The sequence below is a fragment of the Ovis canadensis genome, chromosome 4 (assembly GCF_042477335.2).
Source record: "Ovis canadensis isolate MfBH-ARS-UI-01 breed Bighorn chromosome 4, ARS-UI_OviCan_v2, whole genome shotgun sequence".
Classification (NCBI taxonomy): Eukaryota; Metazoa; Chordata; class Mammalia; order Artiodactyla; family Bovidae; genus Ovis; species Ovis canadensis.
In genome coordinates, this window is record NC_091248.1 from 29,434,110 (window position 1) to 29,445,884 (window position 11,775).

The 11,775-nt window shown below is 39.3% G+C and overlaps 1 protein-coding gene across 8 annotated transcripts; it reads left to right on the forward strand.

Moving 5' to 3' along the window:
* The first annotated feature begins 1,747 nt into the window (after positions 1-1,747).
* On the forward strand, positions 1,748-10,601 carry TAC1 (tachykinin precursor 1). 8 transcript variants are annotated; one of them, XM_069587479.1, is made up of 7 exons: positions 1,796-2,025; positions 2,424-2,555; positions 3,606-3,702; positions 4,155-4,199; positions 4,667-4,690; positions 6,249-6,302; positions 10,005-10,601. In XM_069587479.1, the coding sequence occupies exons 2-7, from the start codon at positions 2,433-2,435 to the stop codon at positions 10,052-10,054; spliced, it is 393 nt and encodes a 130-aa protein (XP_069443580.1). In that variant the 5' UTR covers positions 1,796-2,025; positions 2,424-2,432; the 3' UTR covers positions 10,055-10,601. The 8 variants fall into 8 exon arrangements, with proteins under 8 accessions (XP_069443581.1, XP_069443580.1, XP_069443582.1 ...); XM_069587474.1 differs by having other exon boundaries at positions 1,990-2,221; XM_069587480.1 differs by lacking the exon at positions 4,155-4,199 and having other exon boundaries at positions 1,748-2,025.
* Positions 10,602-11,775: the final 1,174 nt, after the last annotated feature.

Genomic DNA, 11,775 nt, shown 5'->3' on the forward strand with positions numbered 1-11,775 from the left:
TTATATGGAAGGAATAGGTTGAATAATAAATAAAATATGAATGAGAAAATCATAGTAACACTATTTTGAAAGTACTACTGTTAATGGATCCAAAATGGTCAGCAACAGCTGCTAACTCTCAAAAGGAGAAACAACCAGATATCATGTGCTTCCTAACAACACATGCAGAGTAACTTTGTCAAAAAAAGCAAACCAAGATGACATTAAACTTCTAGATACAAATACCAATTAACTGGAAATAGAACAGAGGAACAAGTTAAAAGAAACCATTAGGAGGCAATCAGCAAACTCCGAAACTCAGGACACTATACTGAGCAGTTCTTATCTATAAAATATATATACAGAGAGGACTATAGATTAGGGAAGATTTAAGAGATATGCGAACTAATTGCAATTTATAAACGTTGTTACAATTCTGATTTCAACTAGTAAAGTGTATGGGGGAGGGACCCATAAAACAATGAGGACTATTTGAACACTGGACATTAATATGAAGAATTATTTTATTTTATGTTGCTTTTAGGTGGAATAATAGCATAGTTCTTTTATTTTTTTATCCTTTCTATAGACATGACAAAATATTTAGAGTTGAAATTATGTCTGAGATTTGCTTTGAAATAATCTGAGTTGTGGGGAAATACAAAGCGAAACTTGCAAATTGTTTCAAGTGGATGATTCTCTACTTTTGTACAAGTTTATAATTTTCCATATAAAAAATTATAGAGAGAAAGAATAGAATGCCTCCTGTTGTGAGGCTAGGCATAAAGAAATGAGATAGACACACAAAAATTCAAACATCAGGGATACTTAATAAAGAACAACAAATAATAGAGGAAAAAATCGTGGCTTTAAGTCAGTTGCAATAAATTATTTCCTTTATACACTATACTAAGAACATCAGAATCATAGTATTTACTAAGGAAAGGGGAGAACACAACACCATCCAAGAGACAGCAGTCATTTAGTCTGCAAGGCAAACCATGGGCTCATGAAAACCTGTGATATCTGTACAGAAGCTATTTGCCTAATAGCCTTGTATTGATAATGACTGTCCAATTAACATCTTCACTGCACTTGTTACACACAAGAAATCTATGAAGGATCTTAAGAGACCTTTAGTGACAAACAGGAAGGAGCCTGTACGTCTCTTAGGGGTTTCTCGTAGGTAACTATAGCTAGCTTGGAACAAAAGATATCCTAAAATGGCACTGATATGAAAGTTCTTCATTCAGTGCCACGTTTAAATGCCCCCATCTCCAAAACATAAAATAAATCTGCTTTCATCCTTTGAAATCCTATAGGACTGGTAAGTCTTTTTCTATTACTGAAAAAAAAAAAAAAAAGCCAGTATTCTAGTTGATTTGAAAGAAGGTTGTTCTGCTCACAGAAAGATGCTGTATCTTGGAAACACTTAAGATACTCTGCAGACGGAAATAGGGGGAAAATGCCCCGCCCCCCCCATTTGAAGTTCTCCTTTCTTAGCCTGATTTCCGACAATATTTTAATATCTGAAGTTATTTGGCCATCCTTAGAAGTGCAACTTATCCTCTCACGGCACAAAAAGTTGCCTAAATCCGAGGAATGAGTCACTTTGCTCTGATGAGTAATCTCAGGTGTCATGGAACCTCGTTCCGAAGAAAGAGGGGAGGGGGCGTCAGATATGCAGACGGAAGAAGACAGGCCGCTGGGTATTGGATGGCGAGAACTCGATATTCCTATAATTGCGTCATTTCGAACCCAATTGGGTCCAGATGTTATGCGCACCGACGGATTACCGTCTCGGAAACTCTCAATCAGACGCAAGCGAAAGGAGAGGAGGCGGTTAATTAAATATTGAGCAGAAAGTCGCGTGGGGAGCGTGTCACGTGGGTCCCGAGACTCGGCGAGCCTGGGATAAATACCGCGCGGCAGCCAGCAGGCAAAAGACCGCGCTGCTGACCTCCTCCAACGTTGCTGCGACCGAGAGTGCGCAGCGCCCCGCGAGTGCTCAGATCAGCAGAGGAACCTCCGGGCGGGTCGGCTGCGGTAAGTGCCCGCGCGCTGTACTGCGCGCTTTCCGCGCTGCGCACCGCTCGGAGGCGGCGTCTAGCAGGGCTGGATGGGCGGCTGCTGCGGACAGCGGGGAAACAGCCGGGGGACAACTGGGGGGCTGCGAGGAAACGGGTATCCCAAGCGCTTTATCCCTCCTTGTCTTCCACCCGCACAGCCTCCTGGCTTGAAGGTATGGATTGGTGGTTGGAAGCTGGGGATTTGGGGTCTAGGAAGAAGGGAATTTGAGATTTTAGGGCTTGTCTTTCCTAACGTGCACATGCAGGACTTTAGCCCTTTAGGTGGGTTGTCTTGTTTCAATCGGCCCTGAGTTCTGTTATGGGATCAAAAATTCTTTTTTTCCCCCCTCTGCCTTTTCTCCCTACTCTTCTCAGAAATCCAACATGAAAATCCTCGTGGCCTTGGCAGCGATTTTTCTCGTCTCCACTCAACTGTCTGCAGAAGAAATCGGAGCCAACGATGATCTCAATTATTGGTCCGACTGGTCCGACAGCGACCAGATCAAGGTGAGACCCATTCCCTAGATGGCCTGCGCCCTTCTTCACGGGTTTAGGAGCTGTCACTTACCACCATCCCACCATCACCCCCAGCGATAGCCACCCTAGTTACCCTAGTGGGCTCCGGGATGACAACCAGAGGCAGTGGGGACGAGCTGCGAGGGCTTGTAAAAGGAACGTCATTCCCCTGGGTCCTGCAACCAAGAACCAAGTTTCCTCTCCATCGTCGGGTCTCAGGAACTCTCTGGAGGAATAATACCCTCCCTAAGGATCCCAGGATCCTCACAAGACTGGAAACCTCACAAGGTTTCATCCCCTGGTAACGCGGATTTCGGGGACTAGTCCCGCTGCAGAAGGGCCTGGAGTTTGGAAACGCTGGGCAGGGACTGAGAGCGCGTCCGACGCAGGCAAAAGCAGGGGCAAGTGGCCAGTTGCTGGGGGCCTGGAGAGGCGCAGGTGGGTGGGACGCTAACTTCCGGCCTTGAGTTTTATTTTACCGACCTGAAGACATAGCCGCAAGTTTTCCTTTAGATTGCTCGCAGGCTGTTTGCGCGAGGGACCCACATGCAGCAGGAACAGTGAGAGTCACGCACTGCTAGTCGCTCCTAAAGCGCTGTCACCTTACCTACCACCCCCGGCCAGTCCCTCCCCTCCCCCCGCCACACACACCTGTGTGCATTTAGGGCAGTGATAGGTCGCCGCAGCCAGCGCTTGAGATGAGACAAAGTCCGGTAGCTGAGAGGCTGCTGAGTGAGAGTCTGGGTGCTGGGAGCAAAGAACCGAAAGCGCTCTCAGGGCGTGGAGGCACTGTGCGTCCCGCTAACGGCAAGGCTGGGCTAGCAGGAGGCGGAGGTGCAGGACACCAACTGGGCGGGGAGGAGTGGAGAGAGGGAGCGCCCAGGCTTGAGGAAGCTCGGCTTCCTCTCTTCTCGGATCTGGTTCTCTAATCGTGGTCTGGCCCCACTGCCAGGATTTGCCCAAGGCTGGAACGCACTCCGAATTCCCAGTGCCTCGAACTGGTTGCCTTCAGGCCCGATAATCCCTGTGTTTGTCCTCTAGGAGGAAATGCCTGAGCCCTTTGAGCATCTTCTGCAGAGAATCGCTCGGAGACCCAAGCCTCAGCAGTTCTTTGGATTGATGGGCAAACGGGATGCTGGTGAGATGGGCAGTCGTCCCTCTCTGTCTCTCTGGGCAACCCACACACATACACTCCCACTCACGGTCTTAGCTGGTGCTCAGAGCACCCAGTCTCTCTTGCTCTATGAGCAGAGATTTCCACTCTAAAAGGGTATATCTGCTGGGGCGCGACTCTGGCCCTCACCTCACTGACACACATGTGCCCGCAGAGGGAGGGAGATCCATCTGAACCACCAAGAACAGGAATGAACCTTTTTAGCTAAGTGCTTCCTTGCCCAAGGATCCAAACTGACAAGCAACAGGAGGGCTCAGGGTACTCAGTAGGTTCTCAGTGCTTGTGGAAAACTGACTTTAGATCACTGGGGTTAGAGTAGATTCAGCTGCCAGTGTCTTCTGACAGAAGAGTAATCTCCTTGAATTCATCACACCATCAGTGGAATGCGTGGTTAACGTCAATTTGTCTCTTGTCAGATTCCTCAATTGAAAAGCAAGTGGCCCTGTTAAAGGCCCTTTATGGTAAACATTTCTATAAATCTTTATTTTACTATTGTGAATGCACATGTGTGAAGAAAGCCTTTTGTGGACTCAAATACAGATTCTTGATAATGCCTGTTGAATTGAAGAGATGTGTTTGCTCTCTCTCTCCTGAGAATCAGAGGTGATGGACCTTGAATGCATGTCTCATAAGAAAACAAGAGACGTGGTATGGTCAGGCAGTTATTAGCAGACCTCAGAAGTCTCACAGACCTCAGTTTGAATCTGTGGCCCATGTAAACCAATTAAAACTATTCCTTTTTCTAAAACATTGCCTTTATTATTAATAATTTGGTTAGCATTTATGGTTCTGCTACATTTCTCAGGATAGTACATGAATGAGAAATGTTGCATTATTTTAAAAAACTATTTGTTTTATAATTCTCTTTAAAAATGTAGCTCCTTTTAAGCAAATCTATTGTTTGCTAATTTTATCTTTCTTTCTATAGGACATGGCCAGCTTTCTCACAAAAGTAAGTTCCAAATTATTTTGACATTTATCAAATGCAAATATAAATTATATTGAATTCCATTTTATATAATATCTAATTTTCTGTTGTAATGTAGGACTTGATATTTTTAATTAACATGATTTAAGAGTGGAGGATACGCATATTACATCCAGAACATAATTGTTTAAAGTTCCGTTGTTTAAACATATCATACCTACCATAAAGATGCATTATATTAAAAATCCTTTAGCTCCCAGTTAAACTGTTGTTGAATTCCTGATCCACAGAAACTGAGATAATAAATATTTGTTGTTATTTTAAACTGCTAAAGAAAGAAAAAAGAAAAGGGAAAAAGGGAAGGAGGGAGGAGTCCTTTAATTCATACAAATTGTTAGTTTTAGGTAAGAATTTCAATCCTAGGGGTAAAACTCCATCACACCTTCCTCTTCCCTGATTTTCACCCTGCCACTTCCACTGCAAAGACAAAAGCAAAAACAAAAACTGAAGCATTTATAGGCATCTCCAGGTTCATTTTAGTATGCTGGATTCCATGTTGACATAATCTATTAGAGTAATCCAGCAGTCAGTTAAGATGAAGTGAATGTCTGAGTAAAGAATCCACACTAAAGTAAAGACAGAAATGTATCAATAGTTTTGTGATCCCATGATGGGATGGGAGACCTCAGTCTTTCCAAGCAGAGTGAAACATTCTTAGGGCAGCAAAGATGGCAGAATTGTGGCACTTGGCAGTCATTAGATTGCAGTCTCCTAGTTAATGGAACCAGAGTTGCAGAAAGTCCCAGGGATCCATCTTAATCACACTCACTTAGCCCAAGGTGCAATGCAACTTGGATTCTGGCTCACCGAGGGCAGAGCAGGCCACACTAAGATAGCAGCCATGTAGTATAAACCAAGCTAATATAGTATAAACCAAGAGATATTCTACCACTAGAGTTAAAATAATCATCCTTTCCAAAGGTTTCATCTTTGAAAATAAAGAAACATTTTCATATTTATTTTCTCAGGATTTTACTTTCAAAGGAATTATATATAGCACAATTCTATGTGATGAAAATAAATGTACTCTATTAAATCAAAACTTACTTTTTCCAAAGGAAATTTTTTTAACCTAGTAAAATAGAAATAATGACCTTTAGAAATTTATACTTATTAAGTATAGGATTCTGATTTAACTAAACTTTAGTTTCCTGAGAAATATAGCATATTCAGTAATATGAAGATATTTCTATCACATATGTGGCACTGACTTCCTAAAAATCAAAGCTTGCTCAAATAGCCACAATATTTAAAGCATTATATAAAACACATAAAATAGAATATGAATAAAGTATACTTGCTAATATTTAGATATAGAATTGAGAAAAGTGCTTCATTGTATTATTTTATTTACTAAGACTTACTAGGAGTCTTTATTTCTTCAGGCTCACCAAAACTTGAAATAGTTATGCATTTATTATATAGGCATAAATTTGGAAGCTTGCTTTTCTTGGTACTAGTTATAACAGTTTATTTCCTCAGATATATACATATTAAAATACCCCTAAATGTATTTTTCCAGGGCATAAAACAGATTCCTTTGTTGGACTAATGGGCAAAAGAGCTTTAAATTCTGGTATGTATAAAACCATGACTGGACATAAACAGTATCTTAAATCTACTGCTACTTTCTCAAGGCATTCTTTTCAAACTATTAAACAGGAATAATAAAATTAAAATGAGTACTTATGTTGAAAAAATCTAACTGCAATAAATAAATCCAAGAATGGATTTATAGCTGATTGAGCGAGCTAATACCACAACAGCAGTCTATCTTTCTCAAACTCCTAGTGTCTTCCCCTTTTAATCATTACCTAATCCGAATCTTTGGGCTAGTCCAATACCCTTTCTCTTATATCAGTTCAATAAGCTACACTTTACCTTACTGAACTAAGAGGGGTGGGGAAGGTGAAGGGGGGATTAAAACCAAGCTAATTAGAAAGTCTTACAAAAGGTTAAATCTGACAGTCTTCTAACACAGAAATAAACAAAAAAAAAATCCATTTTTACAAATCACTTGCTCTTTATGAAATTATAACAGCTCATACTCTATACCTCCTGATGAATGTTTAACACTAGGAGAGTAACATAGTCCATTCCAGTGCCTTAAAAAGAGAAACCATCAAATTATCCTAGAGGGTTTTAATCAGTCCTGGCTAGAAAACCCTTAAAGAGAAGGGTGCTACAGTTCTCTAATTCTGAACAACTCTTTCCCTTGATAGAAAGGCTGCATATTTCCTTTCTTTGCTTTAGTTTCTATATTGTATGTAAATGCCACTTGTATAGATCTGAAAACTCATTTCTTAACTCATTCATCATAGTATTTTCAAGGTTAAATAACCCCTATATCTTTTTCCTAGAGACTAATATTTTGTTAAGCTCATTCAGGCCTTATAATCAATAGGTTATTTTTCATAGAAAAGTATTCAAATTCTCTGTTTAACTTCAGTGAAATTGGAATTAAAATATTAATCATGTAATTAATTAGAAAGTAATCACCCATCTTACCCATTTAGAGTATTTCCAGTTTCCTGAAAATCTACAACTAAGATGTGCTGACTTAACTAATCTGAAAAAGTCAAGCAAAAATGAGGTATTTTAGCCTATATATTGGTTCTCTACCTTGAAAATTTAGATAGTACTTTTGTATTTCATCAATAATTTGGAGGGTTCTCAATTTTAAAGAAGTTGTGAATGTACATAATGAAACACTAAAATTGTTTTACTGCTATGTATTATCTTCCACCTTTTAGAAATGGAATAAGTTTAAACCACATTGGTGTTATATGTATCAGAAGTGTAACACTAGCTCTTATATACCTGTGGTTTTCTTGAAACCATGCCAGTCATCAACTTTTCATTTTCAGAACTGACACAGGTTTCAGAACATGCTTAACTTTACAAATAATATAGATATGTGCAATTTGGAACAAATTAGATGCTATTAAAGGTACTTAAAATAGTAATATAATTATAGATAGTATTAAATAGAATCATTATATGAATCACAGTCAATGACTAAATCTTTGCTCCTCCATTTTAGTTAAGAAAATATCAAAGGAAAACATGGGCAAACATGTAATCTATAACCAATCAGGTACTTTGGCATATAATTGGTTGAGGCAAGGTTATCATAGTGTCTACCACCTACAGCCATCTGATCCTTACCCTGTTGTGGTAAGGACCTTTGACAATCTGACAAGCCTAGAAACCATCTTCCCAGGGAAACCCCCATCAGCTCATACACACAAACATTTATGGTTTTAGAGGGTTCAAAGACCAGGTGAGAACTTTGCTTCCAGTTAAGACATTGTTCTCCAGCTTGATCACTAATCTGCCTTTGGTCAGTTTACATTAGCATTCACCTCCCTTCTCTGAGGAATAGAATTATGTTACAAATGCTTGCCGGCTTTGTACATGTTTGACATGTACACTATTAAAAACATTCAGCTTATTGTTGACCTCACTTAAGTGAATGCTGTATACAAATGAGCATCTGCTCAGTGGTAAAGGAGGGAAGCGACAGCACTGGAGCCTTTACCTACCTTCTCTTTCAGCAAATCCTTCTCAATGAGAAAATTGGTTAGAGTGGCATCTATGATTCCTGATGTCCTTCACAGTTCTTTCTATTCAAAGTCAGCATTTTATCCATGCATACTGAATTTTTAAAAGTGCAGTAGTTTTAAAAATCATTTATCATGTAAATCTAAGTGTATAAAGTATTAGCTAAAATAATGAAAAATGGACATAAGTATTTTGTCCAAAATCCATCACAAAAATCTGATCCTTATTCTTTTGTGGCTACAGACCCCTTTGAAATTATGTTTAATGTAATAATATAATTTGGTACTTTTTTCTTTCCACATAGTCAAAGTACTTAAATTACTTGCTGGCTATATGTTAAATACCTTTGGAAACAGTGATTAATGTTTCACAGCCCATTTAGGGTGCTAGGAGGTAAGTTAAACTATGTTGTATTTAGATGATACAATTACCCTACTTTCAGACAATGAGATTGTTTTTAGTCTCATGGACAGTCTGTCATTGGAAGGAATCCAGAGGACAGGAAGAAACCTTCACACTATTAGGTACCCCTATCCTGGTGCATCAGTGGTAAAGAATCTGCCTCCAGTGTAGGAAACATGAGTTCGACCCCTGGGTCAGGGAAGAAAGAAAGTGAAGTCGCTCAGTCGTGTCCAACTCTTTGTGACCCCAAGGACACCAGGCTCCTCCGTCCATGGGATTTTCTAAGCAAGAGTACTGGAGTGGGTTGTCATTTCCTTCTCCAGGGAACTTCCCAACCCAGGGATCGAACCCACGTCTCCCACATTGTAGAGAGACACTTTACCGTCTGAGCCACCAGGGAAGTCTGGGTCAGGAAAATCCCCTGGCAAAGGAAATGGCAACCCACTCCAGTATTCTTGCTGGGGAAATCCCATGGGCAGAGGAGCCTGGCAGGATATAGTTCACTAAGTCACAAGAATGAGACAGAACTTAACAACTAAACCACCACCACCACATACCAGAAATCAGCAAACTTTTTCTGTAAACAGCTAGATCGTAAATATTTTAGACTGTGTGAACCATGCAGTCTCTGGAGGAACTACTCAGATCTGCCATTTTAATGTCAAAGTAGGCAAAGACACCTGGAGAAGGGAATGGCTACCCTCTCCGATATTCTTGCCTGGAGAACTCCATGGGCAGAGGAACTTAGTGGGCTACAGTGTGTGGGGTCACAGAGTCAGGCACGACTGAGCAACTAACACTTAACTAACTTAGGCAAAGACAATACATAAATGAATGGGTGTGGCCATGTTCCAATAAAATGTCATTTACAAGAAAAGATGGTGGACTGGATTTGGCCCATGACCTATATATAGTTGGTTGACTATATCCTGGAATAAAAGCCCCGCATTTTGCTTTCATCCTCCTACTATTCCTGTTTACTTTAGGCACTGTCTTTTCTGTAAATCACCAAGGTGTCTGTCACTGTTTGAGAAAGCTATGGAGAATCAATATTGCAATATATTGTGGAAGTATACTTTGAGGGCATCAAGTCTATAAGGATGACCAACATAACCAAGAATTCTGTGGATAGATCACTGTCAATCACGATAAAGACTGAGACCCGAATAGAAGATACACAAATAAGACTCTTAGAAATACTTCAGTCAAGGGATAAAGTAATGAGTTTAAAATAAATTTCCTATGCTTTGAACTTTGTTTACCTGTGTCAGTGATCCTCTTAACAAACCCTTTACCTTCTCTTTGTTCTTAGTGGCTTATGAAAGGAGTGTGATGCAGGATTATGAAAGAAGACGTAAATAGACTACCTAACATATTTATTGAGCTTCATTTGTGTCAGTGGTCAAGGAAAGGTAAAATGAGACATGTACTATGAGGAATAATTATTTATTTAATAATTGTTGTTTTGAGTTTAAAACTCAAGAAGTATTTATTTTTCATATTGTGGCAATATATGTTGTAAAAAAATGTGTTGCAATTCTAATATGACAACTCAGTCAGAAGTAGAAATCAGTGGTAACTTCTCAACAAAGCACAGTGTTCAATGAAGCTGTAAAAACCTATCAAAGATATATTCTCCAAAGAAAGGAATCATTTCTATTTCTTGGAAGCAGTCACATCAGCTACTACTACGGAAAAGAAATTCATATATAGGCTGTGCTTCTCCATTTATTTTCATGGTGAAAATGTGCTGAGAGTTGGTATCAAACTGTGTTTGTTCCCTGCAGCATGTTTCATGTTTTGTGGCTATATAGAGACATTTAAAAAGTTTTTCTGTGATTCTAAGGTATTTTATTGTACAATGTGTCATAATGGTTAACATTTTAAATAAAAGAAAAAGTATCTTAAATTGGGCCTTATTCTTTCATTAACCTTTATGTCTAATTGGCAACCTTTCTTTTAGTGGATGAGATATGTTCCAACCTGTTTTGGCTGTAAAATAATGAAACATAAAGCTACTAAATTTCTCTTTCTTAAGGAAAATGACTAAATGTAATCACAGTTTCTCTTTCCCACACGCATGCACTTGTTGTTGGGATCATTCATGGGGAAAACAATTACATTCTGGTTACCCAAACAGTAAAGGTTCAGTTCTGTTTACGTGTGTTTACGATTCTCTTTTTCAAATAGAGCAACAACCTACTTTAAAGATGCATTTTACTGATTATTCCCTTGTTGAGTAAGACAGCAGCACAGTACTATTTCAGTCCTCCTTAAAGCCCAGGGATAAGTGAACCAGTGTTTGAGTCTCACTAGAATTAAGACACTAAACCAAACTCTCACAAAGGTCACTGGAACATGCAGAAAGATAGGGAGCTGATAATATGGCATCACCCCCGTAACAAAGATAGAGCCCCTCTCTTACATTTCTAAGAATTGCCTGTGATTACTAGTGCCCATAACACTCGAGCAGAAGCACAGGTATCAGAAATACTGAGCAATCAGAGGAAAGCTCTTGTGTATATATTTGAGGGAAGGACTGCCAAGTGCCTTTCTGATTGCATACTGTTAAATACTGACAAGTGGTAAAATAACTCAGGACAAGCATTGCTCAGTAAAGTAAAATTCTGCGAGTTTTTTCTGGACTAGTGACTGTTTTTGATCAATGTTAAAACCATTTGTGAGACATGAGTGCTAAAGCATATTTTAACCTTTATATCTTTAAATGAACAATTTTTTTCAAAAAAACTCCAGTGAACTGATTTTCCTTACTACACATTTAAATACTACAGATTATATTATGATCATCACTTTACAATTGAGGATATGAAGCTCAAGGAAATGTTAAGGTAAGAGACTATGATATAAGAGGAGTCAGGATTCGAAAGGAATTATGAGGCCAAAATACCAGAGCAAATTAATATCTAACAATGAGATTGATTAAGCAAATTGGCATATTGACACAACTGAAAATTATGGCATCACTTAAAATGGCATTATTGTGTGTTTAGTGACATAGAACAACATATCTGGTATATTGTTAGGCACACAGCAGTATTTCTACATTGTATGTTTGTATATAT